This window comes from Lissotriton vulgaris, chromosome 5 (assembly GCF_964263255.1).
Source record: "Lissotriton vulgaris chromosome 5, aLisVul1.2, whole genome shotgun sequence".
NCBI lineage: Eukaryota > Metazoa > Chordata > Amphibia > Caudata > Salamandridae > Lissotriton > Lissotriton vulgaris.
In genome coordinates, this window is record NC_141693.1 from 1,131,860,030 (window position 1) to 1,131,884,122 (window position 24,093).

Genomic DNA, 24,093 nt, shown 5'->3' on the forward strand with positions numbered 1-24,093 from the left:
ATATATATATATATATATAGCAATGGCTGAATAAAGAAAAGCACGATAATCACCGGGTCCACGCTCGTTTGTTCTGCATGAGTGGGAGTAAAATCGAGAAGTCAAGGATATATATATATATATATATATAGCAATGGCTGAATAAAGAAAAGCACGATAATCACCGGGTCCACGCTCGTTTGTTCTGCATGAGTGGGAGTAAAAGCGAGAAGTCAAGGATATATATATATATATATATATATATATATATATATATATATATATATATATAGTCATGGCATATATGTTGCGCTAAGTAAAGTAAACCTATGTTTAGCTACATGCTTCACCTGCACAATAGTGGGGTCATCAAACGCTCCCCACATCTCTCTCTCTCACCTGCTCTGCCCTCCCCACAAGCCCCTATATAGCCCTTACACTCAATTACCACCTACTGAAGCAGATGGTACATGTATATGAAATTAGACACGGTATTTCTGCATCTGCGTGTTATTCTGCAATCAAGGGAACTTGTAACATGTTTTCTAATCCCCCTCAAGCAATCACCAAAAAGTAGATTATATCATTTGTAGGGAACTCGAATTGTAAATAGCTATTAATTCTTTTTTTATTGCGTGTGGGTGGGTTTTTGCATCATGGATTTGAGCACGATTTGCACATTTCAAATGTCGACAGCTCTATGGAAGATCGCTTGTTTGACGGAGAGCCAGTTGTGAGTGGTAAATGTGCCTTTTGCTGCACCGCTCGGGATTCCCATCTGAGAATAGTCTGGCTGTGCTGGTTTGCATCTTTTGCTGCACCGACAGAGTCTTCACACTGTACAGTATGTTTATGCAGTGTCGTTTGGGACTCAATAGCGTTTGTGGCTCTGTTGAGCCTTAAAAGTCACTGTCAGTAAGGCTGCATCTTGCGACTTCTAACCAGAGGTCTTTGTGGTTTTTTGTTGTTGCTTTTTCTGCACAGCTCCCCTGTTGAGAGGAACCGAAATACAGAGCTGGAATTCCCAGAATCCACTTATGACGTTATCACTGTGTCCGTTCCTGGCTCGGATGAAAGCAGCAGGTGTGATGAAGGTCACGCGACAGAGGGCACACCCTTGAAGCAGAGATGCAGCATAGAGAGAAGAAACTGCAAAAAGCGAAGGAGCACACCATCCCTGCGGCGACTGTTCATGTGAGATATGTTCTTGTTCTTAATTAGAGTGTAAAAATTGGCAGTGTCTGTAATTCAGATTTTGTTTTTATAGGGAAAAGGGTTTTATCAAGTTTTGCAATAGTACAGAATGGCAGCAGCTATGTTTTTAAAGGGCCGTACCCAGTTAAGCATAGGTTGTAACACCAGTTTACAGTGCCCGAGTGCACATTTGATGCAAGTTTTACAGTGCGCTATTTGGTCCAAGGTTGGATGGCAGTTAGGTCCACGTGAGGTTACCATCATTACATTGCCTCTATTGTTTTTTTTGTGCGTCTCTACCTTTTTTACTAGGCAGTATATTTTTTTATCTCACACGACCATTGCAGCAGCTCGCTACCTACAGGGCTAGTCGAGAACATTAGGTGGACTGAACAGCAGAAACGGGCGTGCTGCGGCTTCCCTCTCGAACCCTTTCTCCTTCAGCATCGACAGGCAGTACCAAGGATGCGTCATGCAGCTGAAGACAGCACGCTTCCTTGTGTGACGTCACGTGGCGACTGAAGCCTGTCGCATCTCTGTCACTGCAGCGGGTAGAGAATGCACCCCTCCTCGCCCTAGGGTGGTAGAGGCCCGATCGCTGATAATACCGTGCAATAATGCACGAGGGAGGAGCAGGGATCGGCAACACTCCTTAAACTGGCGTTTTCAGGGTGCTGTACGTCAGGCCAAAAGCAGGTGGACGTGTGCTCGCGAGGGAGGGAGGGCAGATGGCTTGAGTTGAGGTGAGGTAGATGTGTGTCGAGTCCATGCAACATTAATGTGGTAGACGGTGTAGGAATGGAAAAGGGCTAAGTAGGACACGACAGGGCACCGAATGTAAGGCATTCTGGGAAACAGGCGAGCTACATAGAGCGCCATGATACTGAATGGACCACTGGAGAGTGGTGGGAAGGAAGGTGGGCCAGGGGGTTCGCACTGGCAAGCTTCACCCATACATGCACTCTGCTAGCTTCTGACATTCTCACAGAATTAGTTTCTGCCACAGTACTCGATAGAGATAGTACAATGGAAACAACAGTATTTCTGTTTTTAGCACATGGCGAAAATATGGTTTCAAGATGTCAGAGTAGCCATTCGTATCAAACAGGGCCGGACTGACCGTAGCGGGCCCCAGGCGTTTCCCCAATGGGCCACTAGGGTGGGGGCCGGTTTTGGGCCCCTTAAGGGCCGGTTTTGTTACCGGGGGTCGGCAATATCGGCCCCTCCAACAAAATTAGCTGAGACCGGGCCTTGCAAACTGCTCGGCTGCAGCCACCCTCACCCCAGGGGGTGTCCGGCTGAGCAGTTTGCCAGGGCCGGTTTCTGTTCCCAGTCCGGCCCTGGTATCAAATATGTCCATGGGGATGATGGGGAGTGGCTAGAAGCGCTAGCATCCCCCAAAGAAACTGCAGTCTCATCCAGACTGGGGTTTGTTCAACTCAAAATATTACATAGGGTATATTATTCGGGATTAACATTTATAAAGATGGGTTTTAGGGAAGGCGCAGTTTGTATCAGAGGCTGTGGGCTGGATGGTACATTCACTCATACACTCTGAGTGTCCATTAATTCCGAGGTACTGGGAAAGGGTCACAAACTGAATGACAGAAGTCATGGGGGGAACCACTAATTGCAATATTAAATTATGTCTTTTAAACATCTGCGGCCCTACAGACCTAAACGTCAAGGATAAGATATGGGGGTCATTGGGAATGATAATCGCCAAACGCAATATTGCAAAGCTGTGGGGCGCAAGAGAAAAAACGTCCCTGAGGCTTTGGGAAAATGATGTGGACCATTGTATGTTCACAGAGAAAACTGTGTATATTTCAAGAGGCTGCCCTAACAAATGGTTGCAAGTGTGGCAGAAATGGAACACTTACAGGGGAGATATCTGTGAGCCGCCGAGAAACCTACCAATTTTGGACACTGAGTAATGCTAACCTGTCTGATGTCTTGTGATATCTTCTAACCCAGCGGGGGTATGCATTTTATGTGGAGGGTTGCCGAATGCAGCATGTAATGTGCTATTTTATGTGTTAATTTGTTTTTAATAAAATGAACAATTGAAAAAGTATATGTCAATGTGCCGCTATTGCCGGCACTGGACACGTTACTGTGCATGCAAAACAAAGGAAGGACACCTTTGGCAAAGGAAGGACATTTGATAGACGGAGTTACTTCCTGTCATATTGTTAATTTCTTTTATTATAGAACTCTGCTGCTTTTATCCCAGGTGATTCAGAAAAGGGGGTGGTGATGAACAGAGTGTCTGAATTAAGCAGACCACTCTTACCCAGTCCAAAGATCAGGGCTTGATCCATCACCGTTATTTAGCTCACTGCACAATCCCAGCTCAGAACCTGGCAATATGCAAATCAGTCCGTCCCTGGCCCAGTGCATCATGGGAACAGGGCAGACTAAACTACCAAGCCAATTCTTCACCAGAAAGGAGACAAGCTTTCGGGGACCGGTTTCTGGCATTTCAGCCGTCGTCGGCCCGGCTTGCTTGAATCCTGATGGTGCAGTGAGCAAGGGACTCATGTCTGAGTATACCCTGCCACACCTATAGTGGCCAAAAACGATTCAGAAAAGGGGGTGGTGATGAACAGAGTGTCTGAATTAAGCAGACCACTCTTACCCAGTCCAAAGATCAGGGCTTGATCCATCACCGTTATTTAGCTCACTGCACAATCCCAGCTCAGAACCTGGCAATATTCAAATCAGTCTGTCCCTGGCCCAGTGCATCATGGGAACAGGGCAGACTAAACTACCAAGCCAATTCTTCACCAGAAAGGAGACAAGCTTCCGGGGACCGGTTTCTGGCATTTCAGCCATCGTCGGCCCGGCTTGCTTGAATCCTGATGGTGCAGTGAGCAAGGGACTCATGTCTGAGTATACCCTGCCACGCCTATAGTGGCCAAAAACGATTCAGAAAAGGGGGTGGTGATGAACAGAATGTCTGAATTAAGCAGACCACTCTTACCCAGTCCAAAGATCAGGGCTTGATCCATCACCGTTATTTAGCTCACTGCACAATCCCAGCTCAGAACCTGGGCCAGGGTCAGACTAATTTACATATAGCCAAGTTCTGAGCTGGGATGGTGCAGTGAGCTAAAAAACGGTGATGGACCAAGCCCTGATCCTTGGACTGGGTAAGAGTGGTCTGCTTAATTCAGACACTCTGTTCATCACCACCCCCTTTTCTGAATCATTTTTGTCCACCATAAGCGTGGAAGGGTATACTCAGATGTGAGTCCCTAGCTCATTGCACCATCAGGATTCAAGCAAGCCGGGCCGAAGACGGCTGAAATGCCAGAAACCGGTCCCCGGTAGCTTGTTTCCTTTCCAGTATAAGAATTGGCTTGATAGTTTGGTCTGCCCTGTTCCCATGATGCACTGGGCCAGGGTCAGACTAATTTGCATATAGCCAAGTTCTGAGCTGGGGTGGTGCAGTGAGCTAAAAAACGGTGATGGACCAAGCCCTGATCCTTGGACTGGGTAAGAGTGGTCTGCTTAATTCAGACACTCTGTTCATCACCACCCCCTTTTCTGAAGCTTTTTTCCCAGGTGACACAATAATAACAATGCTCGAACACCAACACATGTGTAATTACCCTAGCTGTATCCTCACATGCTCTGCAAATGTAGTTATGATACAGTATGATAGATTGTATAATACTGGACAGTAATCAGTGCACTGACAGCCAGCGAGGTACAGAAAAATAAACATCTACATTCTATAGAAGGGTGATCTCTGGATATATCAATAAGATGATGTCAAGTTCAACCTTCACTAAAAGCAAATGAGTGTGTTCCCCAATCAACACTAAAACTGCAGTTGGTGTCAGTAGAATATCATGAATGCATACATGAAGGATCAGAGTCATAATAATAGGTGCAGCGAAGCCTTGTGAATTTTGATAGTTAACCATTAGTAGACCTGCCATCCTCGGGGTGGTCTTCCCCCAACGTTTTACTGCTTACCTCCACTTGTTGCTGTATCTTTTTGTTGGCCATAGGACTCTGAGCACTTTACCACTGCTAATCAGTGCTTAAGTGCATGCGCTTCTCTCCTAAACATTGCAACATTGCTGTATGCCTAATTGACATATTTAATTTACCTGTAGGTCCCTTGTAAAGTGGTATACTATATACCCAGGTCCTGTAATCTAAAAGCTACTAGTGGGCCTGCAGCACTGGTTGTGCCACCCACACAATTACCCTTTCAAACCTGTCTCAGGCCTGCCATTGCAGGGCCTGTGTGTGCAGCTTATAGCCACTTCGACTTGGCAGTTAAAACCACTTGTCAAGCTTTAAACTCCTGTTTATTACACATAGGTCACCCCTAAGAGAAGCCTTAGGTAGTCCCAAGGGCAGGATGCTGTGTAAGTAAAAGGTAGGGCATATACTTTTGAGATATACATGTCCCTGTAGTGACAAACAGCTGAATTTGTTTATCACTACTTTGAGGCCTACTCCTCTCATAGGCTAGCATTGGGAATTCCTTAAACACTTTTAAGCTGCAATTGCCGAGTAGAACAGAGTAACTAAACCATGTTTCATGTCTTTGGATTGGTAATGATAAATCCTCTTTAGTGCTAAGGTTGGATTTAACATGACTATTTTAGGAATGCCACTTTTAAAAGATGGGCTTTTCTCTGGTTTTAACTTAGCTCTGTGTGCTGGCAGCCTGTCTCCAATACATGTCTGGGGTGGGTGAAAGCGACACTTTATTCATTCCCTCTAAACAGCCACAAACACAAGAAGAGAGGGTGTGACAGAGGACTCATCTACATTTAGCTGCATTTTGATAGCCTCCCTGGGTAGAAAGGTGGAGTGGGAGCTGACACATCTAAATAGGCAGTGTCCTGTGTCTCACATGAACGGCTGAATACCCCCCCCCACACACACACACAGACAGCCTGTTAGACAGGGCTGGGATGAAAGGGAACCTGTACGCTACAAGGAGCTGCTTTGAAGTCACCCTCTCACTTCAAAGGCACTTTTGGGTATAAGCACTTGGGTTCTGACCCCTACTATGACAGCGCACTACTGGACCTGTGAAGAACTCTGCCAGAATTGAGGACTACTGTGCTATAAGGATTGTCACTCTGCTTGACTAACTATTCTAAGGAACATATTCACCTCTGTGCTGAGCTGGCCCTGCCCCTGCTACCTGCTGATCTCTGCCCTGCTGTGGACAAGGACTGGACCCATCTCACTGGAACCCAGCATTACTCCAAGGGCTTGCTGGCTTGCCTTTTGTTTTCTGAAGTCTCAGGGTCATACAGTACTTCCTGCAATTTTGCTGGTGCTGCTGGTCTCTGCATCTGTAAGTCCAACCTTTGCCTAAGGTGACCCCTCCAGTCCTGGGCCTACAATGTGAGTTCTGCAGCTGTTTTTGTTCCAAAATCAACACAGTGACAACTTTGCGCCGATTGGAACTCACACATTGCCCTTTGACGTCAGAGCCGGCCAACGACATCTCCTCAATTGATAGAGTGGCTCAACTTCTATGCAGTACTTTCATCGTAAAGGTGTTCGATACTGAAGCTTGCATCGACTGCACAAATGCCTCGCCTCCATAAACAGGACGGACGACGAAGCAGCGCCTCCTCGACCCCTTCCATCGAGACTTCAACATCAACGCTTGCTCCATCCAAGGTACTTTGTCAGCGGGATCTGTCTGAGTCCTGTAGCCAGCCTGCTCTTCATCACCTTTGGCTTGAACTTTGGATTTACCTCGGTCTAGAGCAACCTTTCAGCACTATTAACTTCTGAGCACTATTTTGGTTTATTCTTTACAAATTCATAACTCTGGTTATACTTATTGGATTTTTGTTGTTTTGGGCCTGACTTTCTCATAACAGTATTCTCTATTTTTCTAAACCTGTGTGGAGTCTTTTTGTGGTGTTTTCATTGTGTTACTGTGTTCGTGTGTGTCAGTTGCACAACACTTTACACATTGTCTCTTAAGGTAAACCTGCCTGCTCTGTGCCAAGCTCCTGGATGTGAGCACACTTTCTTTTAAAGTCTGTGTCTAGCGCACCCTGACTAGGATTGTGTCTCTACTTTGACAGGGTGTAAACCTCTGCGAACGAGAGACCCCATTTCTAACAACCGTTTTTGACAACAAAACACTGTGCACTTCAGACCTTAGAGGAAGGTTTTCTAATCACATGTACTAGGAACCCAACGATATTGCTGATTAGTTCAGTTGGTGTTGCCAGATTCCTTAACAATATGTGAAAACCAGTTTAGTCATGCTGATAAAATAAGTAGGTCATGCAGCTGTCGATAATGGTATCACAGTAATGAAGCCTGTCAGAAACAATGATCTTTGTCCCATTGCAATCACAGGTTCTGCAATTCAGATGGTGGTCACCTCACCTTGCACTGGGGAACCAACGCAGGCTGCGAGTCAATTGAACACAACTCAGCCATTCACTAAGATATGTGCATTCCACAGTTTTTCTGCAAGCTAGGCTTCTAGTGGTGCCACTGAGAGTGTGTGCCATTTAAAGGATAAGCAAAGGATAATGTGAGCAGCAGCACAGTGTCTCCGTAGAATGACTCTAAGATATACATAAGAAAATGTGCATTATGTGAATCCAGATAAAAAATGTGGCATCTATTTCTTACAGCTCCGAAGACCCACGTCTGTTCTTCGAAGAGAACATTTCTTTGCCCAAAGAAGGCCTCAGTACATACCTGGAGCTCATGGAAGTTGAAAAGAAAATATGGTAGGTATAGCTGTTATGGGCAAACATGTGAACTGAGGTCAACCAAGTTGCAGCAAAGAGGTTAAACTTTTGGCACAATACTGCCCCCTGCAAAGGAGACAAGATGGGCAGCTGGGGTGATTGACTAATGAGAGCTCCATACAATATATGGCAGGTCGGGTCACTGTATGCCATACCTGCTGAGCAACGTGGCTTTTACAATAGGTCAGTTTTTGGGGCACATAGCTTTTGTAGGGCGCCTGACCATCTACAGAGATAAGGCAATATGACAGCAGCTATCAACTGCAAATGTTACTTCATTGCTTGTTGCTTAACTACGCTTTTAAATTAAGGACCAATGTTATTGTTATGTGGCAAAATATATAAATGTACATTACATAACTGATTTGCTATTTTCAAAAGCATACTGTGATAGTTACACCTAAAAGGTTGTTACTGAAGAAGCATTATTCCAATCACACGTCATTGAATCTAATCTTATCAATAAGCAAAAACGATTATTTATTTACTATCCTAATTACATCTGCGTTAAATTCAGTGATGGTGTCCCTGAAGACAACGTTGCATCATGGTGCAAGGGTGCCTGTGTTGCAGGAATGATTTCTTGTTGTACAGGTAGGGACACCTTCCTGCACAAAAACTACCATTAATGGCATTTTGCTACTTTTATGTGTACTGCACAATGCAGCACACATAGAAAGACCAGAAAATGAAGAAGAACAAAAGTACTTCTCCTCGTGGCGACACTCCTATGCCTCCGCTGGGGAGGTGTAGGATTCTGACACATTCTCAGGTTTACGACACTTTGAAAATCTGGGTATGTGTCAGCTTCCATGGATGGTGCGTGGGAACACCTACAGCAACACCCATGGAATGCCCCTTTCAAGCAGGGTAATGCATGAAAGGGGTCCATATTTACCATAAAAAGTCACACAGGGTCACTTTACGTGGCCTTGTAAATATGGGTCGGCACACTGCGTCACCGGTGTGTCTAAAAAAGGGTTGTATGATAAAGGCACGACTGGATAAACCATGTGTGCCTGTACCACGCAGCCTAAACCACTAATGCGTCTTAACCACGCATTCCTTTGTCATGTCATTTTGTGGAAAAGGTATGAATGGTGAAGGGATATGTGTGGCTAAGGTCACAACACCCCTACCCGCGACCAAGGCTGCAAACTCCCGGCACCTCTCCCTGTGCCCTGAGGTCAAAACACCCGACCCCCATGCTGTCCCTAATCCTTAAACACTACCTCGACCGCCTCCCATCTCCTTGCGCTGTCCCTACAACTACCCCAACCACTTCTACTGCCCTTAGGCCTAAAACTCAACCCCCCATTTTGAAAAACTATCAGACTCCCCAGAAGTAAAAACAACTGCGCCCGACCCTAAGCTGTAAAAATTACCCCGACTACCCATTCCCCTCACACTGCCCTGAGGCCTAAAACTCTGTTCCTTTACAAACACTATCCCAACCCCCTCCCACTCCGCACGCTCTCCCTAAAACTACCCAACCCTTTTCACAGCCCTTAGGCTTAATACCCTAACCCCTAATTTTAAAAAAATGACTCAACCCTCCCCCAGCCCTGAAAAGTACTCTAACCCTCCCCCAGCCCTGAAAACTACCCCAACACCAAAAGCCCTGAAAACGACCCAACACCTCCCTGCCATGTAAACTACCTCTGACCCCCCCGAAAACTACCCAGACAGCTCCCAGTCATGGAAACTCCCTCCATCCCCCACCCTGAAACTAGCTCAAACCCCCAGCCCTGTAAACTACCTCCAACCCTATTGCCCTGAAAACTAGCCCGACCCCCAGCCCTAAAAGTGAACTCTGACCCCCCCTAGCCCTGAAAACTAGTCCGAACCCCCAACCCAGAAAACTACCCTGAACCCCCAGGCAAGGAAACTACCCCGACCCACCAGGCCAGAAAACTACCCCTGACCCTCCCCAGCCCAGAAAACTACCCAAACCCCTTACCTAGCCCAGAAAATGACCCGACCCCCAGCCCAGAAATCTACCATAACCCAGAAAACTACCCCAACATCCAGCCCAGAAAACAACACCCCAGCCTCCCTTACCTCACCTCAGATCTCTTCCTGGCGTGGTCTTCCTGCTTCCGTCCCCAGTAGCTAGACTGCGCACTTGCTTAACCACGCATATGCGTGGTTAAGGCAAGTGTGATCTAGCTTGCGTGGTCGGAACATGCATGGTTGAGACTGCGGTGTTCCAACTGTTTCCCCTAAAAAAGTGATGCACCGGCAGCGCAATGGGCTTGTAAATGAGGCCCTTAGTATTTCATTTGTAAAAAAGGATGAAAAAATATGAGCGCAGAGGCTCAAAGTTTTGGTGCCCGCTGCTGGCCCTTTTGAATGCCAGTGTTACCGAACACCACCGTTGACGAGATGTGATTCCACCTCATGCCTCTTTCTCCCATCGCCTTGTTTCTGTATATCACTCTTGCAGGGTCTTTTTAGTCAAAGTTTTCTCCCTTTGTCACTGACGCTGTTTTCCTATAATTTTCTTTCTCCCTTTACTGCATTTATCTCGGTTGATCTGGGCCAAAGTATGTTGATGACAAAGAAAGATATTTGACTGAATCCCTGTCACCAAAAACGAATTCCGATGCCATGCCCACTATCTGCAACTACTGCCTACAATAGTAAGCGCCCATGAAGCACATGATAGTATTAACGTAATGGTTTGCTCATAGGAGCCAGGCATCCGACCCTCCTGCTCCTCTGTTCTACCACTGAATTATTTTAGTTTTAATGGATTTGTTTTAGTGCTTGAGTTATGGATATATTAATATTCCACTGGTTTCATTGGCCTGTTTGTTCCTTAGTCTTGTCTTATGGTCCCACTCCCTCCCTCTTTTTTTTGATCAGGAGCATACCTATATGAATATAATAATTTGCATACATATAATTTTCTGTTCGGAATCCTAGTTTTGTGATCATTTATTCAAAAATGAAATAAATCTGCTAAGGTCAAAAGATATCTGTTATTCATCTTTGCGAACGGACTGCCGTTTGCATTGCTGGCTGTAAATTCACGCTTATAGTCTTCATAGACTTACAGCCTTTACATTATAACTCTGTTCCGAACGATCTTTTGGAATCCTTTGAGCCTAGAGGTGTGCATACATTCCACTTGCGTCTTCACGGAGTGTGAAATCATCTGTCTAAAGGCTGCAGGGTGGTATGCATGCCAGAGGGAGGTTGGACGTGTTCAGCCACCTAAAGAAAAATTCAGTTCGATTTCACAATATCAACAATGATTATGTCTTGGTCGTTTTAGAGTTTACTATTTTCTTGAATTGACAAACCCAGTCCATTCCACAACTTTGTTCTATATCACACATTGCTGAAGTTCTATTGAATGGGTAAGATATTGCATTTCTGTCAAGCTGCCTCGTAACTTCTCTCAGTATCTATCATCAGCCACACACATGACATGTCCTTGCCAACCACATGTAGTGTACAGCTGGAGATGTATGCTTCATGTTCATCTATGGTCTTCTCACCCTGACAGTGTGTCACAGTGGAAAGGGCCGGAGCACATGACATGTCCATTCCGCTTCGGAGACCACATAGTGGCTGTTAACGAAATTGGTGTTCAGAGCAAGGAAGACGTCTTCAGAAGCATCACCATGGCCAGGAGTGAGAAGGTGAGGAAGGCTGCAGCTTGTTCATCCACGAACACCGCGTGCGAGAGAGCATCTTGTGTGTAAGAGTACGAGAGGTTGTCATGGATGTGAGAGCAAGAGTATGAGAGGTCGTCATGAATGCAAGAGTACGAAAGGTCATCATGGATGCAAGAGTACGAGCGGTCATCATGGATGCAAGAGTACGAGCGGTCATCATGGATGCAAGAGTACGAGAGGTCATCATGGATGCAAGAGTACAAGAGGTCATCATGCATGCAAGAATACGAGAGGTCATCATGGATGCAAGAGAAAGAGAACAAGAGGTCGTCATGGATTCAAGAGTACGAGAGGTCATCAGCATGGATGCAAGAGTACGAGAGGTCGTCATGGATGCAAGAGTACGAAAGGTCATCATGGATGCAAGAGAAAGAGAACAAGAGGTCGTCATGGATGCAAGAGTACGAGAGGTCATCATGGATGCAAGAGTACGAGAGGTCATCATGGATGCAAGAGTACGAGAGGTCATCATGAATGCAAGAGTACGAGAGGTCATCATGGATGCAAGAGAAAGAGAACAAAAGGTCGTCATGGATGCAAGAGTACGAGAGGTCATCACGTATGCAAGAGTACGAGAGGTCATCATGGATGCAAGAGTACGAGAGGTCATCATGGATGCAAGAGAAAGAGAACAAGAGGTCGTCATGGAAGCAAGAGTATGAGAGGTCATCACGGATGCAAGAGTACCAGACGCAAGAGAAAGAGAACAAGAGGTCGTCATGGATGCAAGAGTACGAGAGGTCATCATGGATGCAAGAGTACGAGAGGTCATCATGGATGCAAGAGAAAGAGAACAAGAGGTCGTCATGAATGCAAGAGTACGAGAGGTCATCACGTATGCAAGAGTACGAGAGGTCATCATGGATGCAAGAGTACGAGAGGTCATCATGGATGCAAGAGAAAGAGAACAAGAGGTCGTCATGGAAGCAAGAGTATGAGAGGTCGTCATGGATGTAAGAGTACGAGAGGTCATCATGGATGCAAGAGTACGAGAGGTCATCATGGATGCAAGAGAAAGAGAACAAGAGGTCGTCATGAATGCAAGAGTACGAGAAGTCATCATGGATGCAAGAGTACGAGAGGTCATCATGGATGCAAGAGAAAGAGAACAAGAGGTCGTCATAGATGCAAGAGTACGAGAGATCATCATGGATGCAAGAGTACGAGAGGTTGTCATGAATGTAAGAGAAAAAGAACAAGAGGTTGTCATGGATGCGAGAGTATGAGAGCCGTCATGGTCGCAAAGGAACGAGAGGTCACAAGACAGCTTGCTGGTAAGTGTGGGAGCATAAGGTGTGAGTTTAGGTGCAACTGTGTAAGACACCTGAATGGATGCAAGGCCTGGAGGTCAGTGGTATGACAAAATGCGCAAGAAAGAAGTGGGGGTGCGAGAGCACTAGAAGACAGCGAGGAATTAAAAGACTGAGAAAGAGAGAGAGTAAAGCATGGGCAGGGCACAAGTACACGAGAAAGCAACGTGGGAGCTAGAGTACAAGAAGGAAGTACAGAAGGAAGAGCCAAAAGAGGGTGCACAAATGTGAGGGCGAACAATTGGTGAAAGACACAATATAATAATGTAGGAACAAATGCACATGACAGAGGCGTGAGGCAAGAGCAGGAGTGTGGGAGGGAGTTAAAGAGACCAGCAAGAAAAGAAAAGCATGAGAGCAGTGTGGTGCAGAAGTTTGAGGTAACAGCATGGGCGCATGAGCACAAGAGTGCTGCCTATGTGCCTAAGTGTGAGAGAACGGAGTGGGAAGAAGAGCAAGAAATAGCAGTATGAGTGCGAGGGCACAAAAGAACAATGTGTGCTGCATGCAAGGGCAAAAAAGCACAATATGGGACACATGCTAGGCCGAATAAGATGAACAATGTGAGGTGCATGCAAGGGCACAGAAGAACAATGTGGGATGCATGCAAGGGCATGGAAGAACAATGTGAGGTGCATGCAAGGGCACAAAAGCACAATGTGGGACGCATGCAAGGGCACAGATGAACAATGTGGGGTGCATGCAAGCGCACACACGAACAATGTGGCGTTAGGTGCCGTTAGGTGCAAAGGCAGCTTAGGTAGAAAAACTGCAGCGTTAATATAAGTGCATGAAAGAACACATTATAAGAAGCAAAAATAACAATTGATGGACAGAATGTTGAACAATGTCAAACATTCACCCCAGTATGGAGATCTGGGCCTAAATCCATAATTGTTTTGCTCCCCATGCCATTCCAGTTTAAACCCAGCCATATGCAAATCAGTCTTAACCATGTTCCCTATGGGAACAGTCCAGCCCGATCTGCCATGCCAGGTTTTCCTTGGACCGGAAACAAGCACCTTGGGACCAATTTTGGGGTTTCTCCCCTCATCATCCAGGCTAGCTTGACTCCAATGGCATGGAGAGCGTGGAACCCACATCTGGGCATACCTGTCCCACTCGGGGTGACAAATGAAAAAGAACAATTGATGGACCGAATGTTGAACAATGTCAAACACTCACCACAGCACAGAGATCTGTGCCTAAATCCATCTTTTTGTGCTTTTAATGCCATTCCAGTTTAAACCCAGCCATATGCAAATCAGTCTTGACCCTGTTACCCATGGGAACAGTCCACGCTGAACTGCCAGAACAGGTCCTCCCTGCACCAGCAACAAGCATCCTTGGACTGGTTTCAGGGTTTCACCCCTCATCAGCCAGGCTAGCTTGACTCCAGTGGCATCCAGAGCATGGGACCCACGTCTTGGCATACCTGTACCACTCCGGGTGACAAATGCAAACAGAAAAATTGATGGACTGAAGGTTGAACACTGTCAAACATTCACCCCAGTATGGAGATCTGGGCCTAAATCCATCTTTTTGTGCTTTTAATGCCATTCCAGTTTAAACCCAGCCATATGCAAATCATTCTTGACCCTGTTACCCATGGGAACAGTCTACTCTGAACTGCCAGAACAGGTCCTCCCTGCATCGGCAACAAGCATCATGGGACTGGTTTCAGGGTTTCACCCTTCATCCGCCAGGCTAGCTTGACTCCAGTGGCATCAAGAGCACAGGACCCACGTCTGGGCATACCCATCCCACTCCGGGTGACAAAAGCAAAAAGAACAATTGAAGGGACAGAATGTTGAACAATCTCATACATTCACCCCAGTACAGAGATCTGGGCCTAAATTCATTGTTTTTTTGCTCCCTGTACCATTCCAGTTTAAACCCAGCCATCTGCAAATCAGTCTTGACCGTTTTCCCATTGGGAACAGCCCAGCACCAGAAACAGGCATCCTGGGAACGGTTTCGGTGTTTCACCCCTCATCAGTCAGGCTAGCCTGACTCCAGAGGCATGGAGAGCTCGGTAGAAGAGCAGAAAAGAACAACATGGGTGCAGCAGCACAAGTGAGCATTGTGGTGCAAGAGTATGAAGTAGCAGCATGGGTGCTATTGCACAGGACAGAGGTGTGGAAACAAGATAACAAGCGAACAACATGAGTACAAGGGTGGGAGATAACATGGTTGCATGAGCTCACATGAGCCATACAGCCAAGAGCTCAGACAAGCAGCGACGGAGCAAGGAGATAAGAGAGCACCATGGAAGCAAGTGGCCGAAAAAGTTGCCTGGGTACATAAGCATGAGAGAGTTGCATTAGTTCAACATCTTGGAAGAGAACTGTGAAAACAGTGAGAGAGCAGCAGATCAAGAGCACATATGAGAATGGTTTGGGGCAGAAGTTTGAGTTAGAATCATGTGTGCAAGAGCATGAGAGCAGCATGTGAATATGATCACAAATGCCTATTGTGCATGGAAGAGCATTAGACAGCAGCTTGTTTGCAAACAAGTGGGGTGCAGGGACACCACAGAGCAGTCTGGTGCAAGGATGAGAAGAAGCAGTACAGGCACAAGCAGCGTGTTTCAGAAGCATACTGAATTGTGGGTGCAAGAACACAAGAGCATCCTGGGTTCAGGAGTGTGATAGTGTAGGAGCAAGAACACTTGGAGCAGCATGGATAAAATAGTGTCAGAACTCAAAACTGCTTAGAAGAAACTACAGAAAGAGTTCTAAGCTCACACAGTATTGTGAATAAAATAGAAACTCTTGGACGCCTTTAAATACAAGTCTCAGAGAATACAAAACTGAGTAAAAAATTGCATCAGAAAAGGTTGAAGGAATTACCTGGTACCCATATAAATGTGCTGTTTGGCAGGATTGGAAATATTAAGAAAACTCTATGTCTATCTTTTGTTTTTTTAGGTGAAGATTACCGTACTTCGGGTACCCAACTCTGAAGTTCTGCATGTCGAAGGATGCAGGTGCCCCTAGTGTTCAACCAGGTGGGTGAATTGAAGCTCTTGTTAGCACGGGTGGTTAATCCTTGATGCGCGTGGTGCAAACAACAGCTTTTCTGCTGCAGCCACTGAACTACTTGGTGTTAAAACAGTCCCCACCCCGATCTAAAGGACACATTTTTTTTGTACTGAAAAAAATCCATTAAGCACCTTTACTGGAATATAAATAGTGAGTTAAAGTGCAATTCTTCTAAGTAACAAGAAATATCATAGGGATAGTATTGTGAAGGAATTCATTTGCTTAGTGTCCCCTGTATACAGCACTTAGTACCAAAGTCAGGCTGCTTTCCATCTACATTCAGGGCCGGACTAGCCGTAGCGGGCACTGGGCAATCCCCTCGTGCACCGCACGGGTGGGGGCCGGTTTTGGGCCCCTGGGGGTGCGTTTTTGTTACAGGGCCGTTTTTGCAGCGTAGCTGCAAAATTGTCCCTTTAACAAAAATCGGCCAAAACTCCGGCCCCGGCAAAGAGCTCGGCGGCACCTCAGACACCCAAACCTCCCCCCCCCCCCCACACCCACCCCGAGTGCAGGGGGGGGTGTTCGAGCACTTTGCCAGGGCCGGTTGTGGTTCCCAGTCCGGCCCTGTCTACATTGAGCTGTGAATTGCATCTTTAGGCTGAAGGTCCCTCCTCTGTGTCCATGTGACAAACTGCTCCTCATTTTATCATGTTGGCAGGCCAGTTTCTCATAAGTGCTCTACTTGATGTAGGCATGTTGTTCCGAAACTGAATGCTAGACTGTTGTGTGATGGGGTCCACCCATAGAGATACTCCTTTTGACAGGGGTGACTATCATCCCATGTCCAAGCCATGACTCTCCTACGGTATGTTTCAAGCTTTGGTGATAGAAGTAGAGGACAGTCCTTTTTAACTGAACCCCATAGTAAATCCACATAGTTGTAGTATGCCTTTATGAGTTGCCTCGCATCTCCCACCTTAACCCCCAACTGAAAGTTGTGTGCAGAAGAGCGCTTTGGTAGATGGGAGTTGGACACTCCTGGGCTGGGTACACCTGGATGTAGGTAGCCTGTAAGGTTCTATGGTGCACCATATAATTCCTTGGCAGTCAGTGATGGTGTCTCCCTCTCTCCCTGTGTGCCCCCCTGCTCTGCTCCTCTGACTCCATGGTTCTCATAAAATAACTATAACTTCCGCCCCTGCCTTGTGCAGTCTTGCCATCAACAATCTAATTTCAGATATTGCAGAAATGTTATCAATGATATAATAGAATATGACATGTGTGATGTAATATGAGACGTAATTAGCAGTGTGGGACACGGGTGTGAGTTATAGTTACTAATGACCATGAGTTTTAGTTAACTTCAGATAATTATAACTGGTACATTTAAGTGGTTCTGTTAGTTTAAAATGGTATGTTTCATAGGAAATGCCTTTTTTGTGTTACTAATAACTTTAGTGCCATGGATAAATCTTAGCAAAACTTTCCAAAAAGTGCTCTTTTTTTGCCTAGTTTGAGCATAGAAAAATTCTGTGGGGAAGATCTGTCATGTGGGGGCAGGAAAGAGCGTGTGAGGGGGGCAAAACACAATTCCCACATTCATTTCTCCATAGGAACTTTAGACCCAGCGACAGCCCAAGCAACTTAACGGATTTACATCAAATTTGGCAGCAAGCTAAGTCTTGGTCCAGAAAGAGTGCTTTTTGTGATTTGGCATAAATTAATTCAGTAGTTTTTAAGTACTTAATGCTCAACAACTTTGTATATTTCATACCAAGGAGGATTTGGGGTCTGACAGATCTCATGCTGAGATTTGATTGGCTGCCACCACATCAACAAGAATGTGGCGGCTGCCATCTAAGCACTATAAAAAGATTTATTTTTAATAACACATAAGTGGGCATGGTAGGGATCCCCTGATCCCCTAGGCCTGGTGATGATGGGGGGGTCAAACTAATTTTGGAAAAATTGCCACAAATGTGCAGAGGACCCGCATATCTGCAGGAAAAAAATAAATAGCACAGGCTCCCACATTATTCATACCCCCCTCCCCCGGGGTGGGGCAAGGCAGGAATGTCCTGAAAAGTAACTTTGGGGGAGGGTGGCGCAGGACACCCCTTCCCCAAGTCTTAGGGAGGGCCCGGGGACCCCATCTTTGGGTTGTTATTGAAAATGGTGAGAGGAGGGCATGTGCCCCCCTCTCTGAACATTAAAAGGCCCGGGACCCCATTCCCAGGCTGAATGCCAGTACTAAGGATGGGGGAGGCATCCAGCCTTCCTCCTTAAGCCTTAAGAGGTGCCGGGGGCCCCATCCCTCATGGCAAATGCCAGTTAAAAGGGCAGAGTGGCAGTGTGGTCCACCTTTCTAAGGAGGGCACCATCCTCTAGTGCTGAATGTGCCAGAAAAGGAGAGAGAGCCATGCCTGAGCCTGGAAAAGCACAGGGGACCCCATCCTGGCTGAATTACTGTGTCCCGGGGAGCCCACGTCTGGCACACAGTAGTTTCCCTGTCCGCATTAGCGTGGGCGGGAAAATATTACTGCTCCCACTCGGCAGGAGCATTTTTAAAGCTCTAGCTGGATGGGAGCAGACATGCTTTCCCTGCCCGCAGGATTGCGGCCAGGGAAGCCATATCTGCTCTCATTTACACACAGTGCTTTCACCTGGTGGGAGCAAACAAAAACAGCAGCTCCCACTTAGCAGGATCAATTCCAGCTCATGCAGCATCTGCGAAACGGGCTAGGGCTGCAGGGACCCTAGGGCGGCCCGCCTGCTTTACCTCACATATTACATTACTCTTGACCTCTTCTATGACATTGTTGATAATATCACAGCCACCTTTGCATGTACACACACACACACACATAAACACCTATATCTATCTATCTATCTATATATATATATATATATAGAGAGAGAGAGAAAGAGAGAGAGAGAGAGAGATAGGGAAAGAAAGAAGGAAAGGAAGTTAGAAAGAAAGAAAGAAAGAAAGAAAGAAAGAAAGAAAGAAAGAAAGAAAGAAAGAAAGAAAGAAAGAAAGAAAAGCATAAAATAATTTGCTTAGTAAACCAATTACAGGCAATAAGAACTCAAAATGTTCTGTGCTGGAGGCTGCAGTGGGTGGTGCTGATATCTCTGGAATGAAGTTAAACAACTTCAACCACCAAGACATGTGCATCTTTAAAGGTCATGAGAGAAAAGCTTAGAGCTGGGTCTGATCATCAAATTGCGCTGGAATGTCTTGGAAATCTTGAAGGACCCTTTGAAATATTTGTTGCTGATTTATTTATTCTGTTTCCAAAAGGAAAATAAATCCAGGGGCAATGCAAAAGGAAGTGATTATGCTTGATCGGGAAAAATTGGGTTTCTAGGAACCTACATTACCAGTATTAGGCAGGTTTACCCCAATTTTAAACTCCCACTGCATATTTGTTGCCGTTTTTTTTTTCCACAAGCCAGTGTTTTATTGCGTGCTCTCAGTAAACACAAGTGAACAACAACTGATCTACAGTCAAAGGTGGTGCAGATCGCTTAAGAAACTTACAAGTACTTGGCTTTGTTATGAAGAAGGTGAAAATACACATTTACTTTGTTCAAACTGGGAAGTCTCTTGTGGTGGGGATGCAAGGTGTGCAATTCTTACAGTCTTGGGTAAATGCGTAGTGACTGTCGATCAGAGGTTTCTGTACAAAAATTCTGTTTTCCGGCAGCATGCACGCACCAACCACGAAAAAAACTTCAGTACAAAAAAATTAACCCTTAATGCAACCTTTAAGTATAAATGAGATTCAATTCTGAATTTGTTTATTCTTTACCCTCCTTCCCCCCAACAAAAACAATATAACCATGTAAGAAAATATTACCCACAATGCTACAAAGCTTTGTGACAAAGCCCTAGGCTAGAACAGATTGAACATTCTCCGCATCATCATCAAACAAACAAAGAAATCCCCTTTAATGTGGGGAAAAAATATGTTCAAGTTATGTTATCAAATTTATTAAAGAAAATGACAACTTTGTGTCACAACCGTTCGAAGGAAAAAAATAATAAACAAACGAAGGGCTCTGGATGCACTTAGTGAGTGTGCTTGCGCAGGTCCAGCTTGTCTAATGTCTAATTCGCTTCCTATGTGGCCTATCTCACTACCTGGCCATTCGGTCATGCTCGGCTCGGTTGGTCATGTACTGTGTCACGATACTCCCAACCAGCGGGTCTGCTGGGTTGCAGTTAGTGAGCAGCGAGCAGATGGACAGCAGCACCTCAGGGCCGGGCTCCAGTTGTCCTTCAGGATGTCCAGGCAGATCACCCCCTGGCTGTTGATGTTACAGTGGTAGATCCGCGTCCGGAACGTGACCTTTGGAGGCTTGAAGGGGTAGTCTGGGGAGAAGGCGATGTCAAGGAAGAAGACCCCGCCCTCGTAGACAGAGCCTGGGGGCCCCAGGATCGTGGAGCGCCATTCGTAGATGTTATCTCCCTTGGGACAGGCACTGCAGTTTGGTGGGGGGTCCAGGGTGATTTCAGCCAGTTCTTTCTGAATCCTCTTGGCGCTCGTCGACAGCTTGGCCTCCGTCTTGCTGGAGATTTTTGCTTCCTTTTTCTTGGGTTACACCTGTTCCCGCTCCAGCTCCTGCTCCTGCTCGCGTTCCGGCTCCGGCTGGACACCGTCCCGCTGGTCACCATCTGAGCTACTGCCGCTGGTGCTGGGGCTGTCGTCCACTCGCTGCCCTTCGGCGGACATCCTGGGCTGAGTGGCTGGCGGTGCTATTCCCTCCTCGAGGTGCTGCAGCTCAGGCTTCCTTCACTGGCTGTGCATGGGCTTGGGACCCTGCTGTGGGCAGAAGCTCCTGCAGCACCACCTGCTGAGGTTCCTTCCTTGCCTTCCTCCTGCGGGTTGGGGTGCGAAGAAGGGCGCCTGCTTTGCCACTAGTTCCTCTGCGCGCGCACCGCCCCCGCCGCGAGACACTGAGCGAGAGAGCAGCGGCTCGCGCACCAGGAGGCAGCCCCCGGCGTGTGGACAGCAGCAGCGGGAAATAATTAGGGCATTTGTTTGAAAGAGATGGAAGGATGTGGACAGATCTTAAATGTTTGTCTCTTTTTGTTTAAAGGCTGCCAACTGACTCACTTTGGGGAGGAATATTAACAAATTGCTGAGGTCAATTTGATATTGACTTTTGGAACCAAAAACAGCCCTCGTAAAAATGTTCAGACTAGCCCCCCATACCTTTCCAATTCACTTGGTTTTCTTCCATCTTCTGTCTCGCTCCTTATCTCACATCTCTCTTCATCCTCTCTCGCTCTCCTTCTCTCTCTGTCTGTCTGATCCATCTGCCTCTTTGCTGATGTCCAGCTCTGTCTGCTACGAAAGAATGACATTAGCAGCAATCCTAGGAGTCAAAAAAGTGGCTCCCAAATTCTCCAGCCAACCAGAGAAATGTCTGTTGAAATGAAAGGCCGGTCTGGTCCTGCAAATATGGCATGGTCTTGCTGATTGGCCTTGGAAAATGCTTTTCTGCCTGGATGGGTGGCCTAGTAGAATAGGTACATGAAAATTCGTATGTAGCTTCAAACTTTCTTTGTAATTAGAGCTGGAACTTGGCTGCATATGTCGTTCAGAAATCTTAAAGGTCTTTTTGAGTGTATTCAGGAAAGGAAGGATCCTTCTTCTGTTCTATGAACAATGGCGCTCATGGCTGTTTTTTCCAGATTTCACTTCTGATCTAATTTGGTCCTATACTACTGTCTCTATCCAGACCCCCAGGATATAGCTGCATGGATTAGCAAATTTAGCGGCACAAAAATGGAAATTTAGCGGCCCAAATATGGAAATTTAGCGGCAATTTTGCGGCATTTTATGTGGCCATTTTTCCTACAACAAACACAGATATCTTAGTTTTTTTAGTTATTTAACAACATGAAGCTCTCCTGCTGCGGTGGGTGAAGGCTCACAGCTACGGTAGGTTTCATGTCTGGCTGCCGCTAGCGTTTCCATGACCATTAAATGACATCACTCGGGTCGTAGGCTAAAGATAGCTCGCCATTCTCGAAATTGAGGCTACGTGTGTGTCTGGCCGTCACGTGTGGATCAATCCCTCCCCCCTCAGCTCCCACCCGTCTCCCACCATGTCCAGAAGTGCAGCCCTGAGGGAGGTGCAAGTCTGCAGGACAGCACTCTCCAGCTGATGGAAGTTTAGAATGGGCGACAGGTGGCACGTGGTCAAGATGTTGCCCCTCCTGACTTTCTAGGCATTATTGTTTCAGATAGCATTTTGTTCTTTACTGCGGAAAACTGCTCTATTTGGTAGAAAAAACATTTTCCAGTGTTACTTTATAGAACCAACACGTTCCTTTATTTGGTAAAACCTGCGTACAGGCTATTTCCGTAGTTGAGTCTTGAGGTTATCAAGGCCTTGGTCGCCTGTTTTCTAGCCTGAGAGGAGAGGTAAGAATGTTCTAAGGACACGAAGGATGGCAAAGCCCATGCCCACCACAGAGTTGATTTGAGTGTGAAATGATAGTTGCTTGTTGAATTCAAAGCCCAGGGGGCAGATTTATGACGATTGGCGCATCCCTGCAAATCAGCAGAGATGTGCCAGATGAGATGTGTCATGCAAGTTTACCCATGCGCCACCACAGATGCGCTGCATTTACAATGCGGCGCATCATGGCGCAAGGATAAACAGAAGCATGACGCATCTCCTTTCAGAAGGGTGGCGCATTGCCGGAGTTGTGTCGCAAACGCGACGCAACTCCAGCAATGCTCGTGGCCTGCCCAATTACATTCACTCAGCCACTTTTAGGAGGCGTCCCTGCGCCGGAACGCCCCCCCCCCCTGCGCCGGAACGCCTACATGTGGCGCAGGGCTTTACAACGTGATGCATCTCCCAGGTGCGTCACGTTGTAAATATCCAGCAGCATGGCGATGGCTTTGCGCCACGGCTGTGTCACAAAAGTGACCCAACGGCAGCGTAAAGGAGGCACAAGTGACCTTTAAATCTGCCCCTCCTTACTTTAGTAAAGCTTTTAAAACCAGAGTACAAAGTGGCCCAACCTGTGGACTTTGTCAATTCCTGTTGACCTTGCTCTGTGGTGCGAGTTCCTGTTCGCGCAATATGTGGGCACCCCTGCGTACTCACCAGTCTGACAATGGTTAAGCCATCGCTTTTCATCCAAAAAAAAAAACATTACAATCCAACAAGTGTTATCTGACAGCAGTATAATTGAATTACCCTTTAGGAGTGACATATTATCCAACAATCGGAATTGTATGAGCTGATTATTACAAATCAAGTGTCTTCCTCCTCTTTTTATTATACCTTAATTTTTGACTCTTTTTTTAAAGCACGGCTTGCGTAGTATGTTAAAGGTCCCAGGGCTTGGTTTCAGTGTCAACCCTGCTATCCTACCCACCCGCCAATACAGCGAGGCTTCCTTTGGGCAAGGGGGCCAGGACACCCACTGAGCGGGTTAATTTTCCGGATTTTCATTTAGCAAAGTGGACTTCCAAATGCTTGTTCTTTATTAAGGCCAACACCTCACGTTGTTTTTTTCGTACAGTACAGAAATGTATTTGAAAAACAAAATCAGAAATCTAGCCAAATAAAAACTAGAGACAATACTTCGCAGACATCAATGTACTCATGAAGCAAACAGAAGCAAACAGAGTGTCATTCCTCTTTAAACAGATTCGTCACAGGTCGCACGGGGTTCCTCAGTCCCTGCATCGGTTGTAACCCATAATTGTTTTGCTAGGAGGCGAGCAGCCGAGAAATGCTGGGAAAAGGCCAGCACCCAGAGGCAGAAGAGAAGACTGCCGAAATTACGAGGACACATGAGTTTAAATATGCCTGACACTGAATAATGTCTCCCGCTTCTAACACGAGTGCTGAAACATTTATATAATCAAACCTTCGGAAAGAAAATAGAAACGCTGCGTACATTTACACTTTTTAAATAGTATACGCACACGAATGATGTGTTTGAAATGGAAATGTGCCACAGCACCCAAGAGGGATCTCTCTGGCCGTCTCTGTCTGTCTTAGCCACAGCCAACAGTTATTTATTAACACAATAAACAGACCCCCCAGGATATAGTGGCTTTTGTAAAAATGCTGCGCGATTTCTACAAAAGTGCCGATTTCGCGGGCACTTTTGTAAAATCGCTGCATTTTTACA

At 46.3% G+C, this 24,093-nt stretch overlaps 1 protein-coding gene and 1 pseudogene across 2 annotated transcripts in view; one reads left to right on the plus strand and one right to left on the minus strand.

Annotated features, from left to right (window-relative positions):
- Nucleotides 1-24,093, plus strand: part of PLEKHS1 (pleckstrin homology domain containing S1) — a 64,302-nt gene that overhangs the window by 35,231 nt on the left and 4,978 nt on the right. For both annotated transcript variants that reach the window (XM_086922862.1, XM_086922861.1), the window contains exons 13-16: nt 964-1,173; nt 7,821-7,919; nt 11,455-11,590; nt 15,867-15,946. In XM_086922862.1, coding sequence (XP_086778988.1) covers nt 964-1,173; nt 7,821-7,919; nt 11,455-11,590; nt 15,867-15,935 — 514 coding nt within the window. In that variant the 3' untranslated portion in view covers nt 15,936-15,946. The remainder of the gene's footprint in view (nt 1-963; nt 1,174-7,820; nt 7,920-11,454; nt 11,591-15,866; nt 15,947-24,093) is intronic.
- LOC147712096 (ubiquitin-conjugating enzyme E2 E2 pseudogene) lies at nt 20,064-20,799 on the minus strand (annotated as a pseudogene).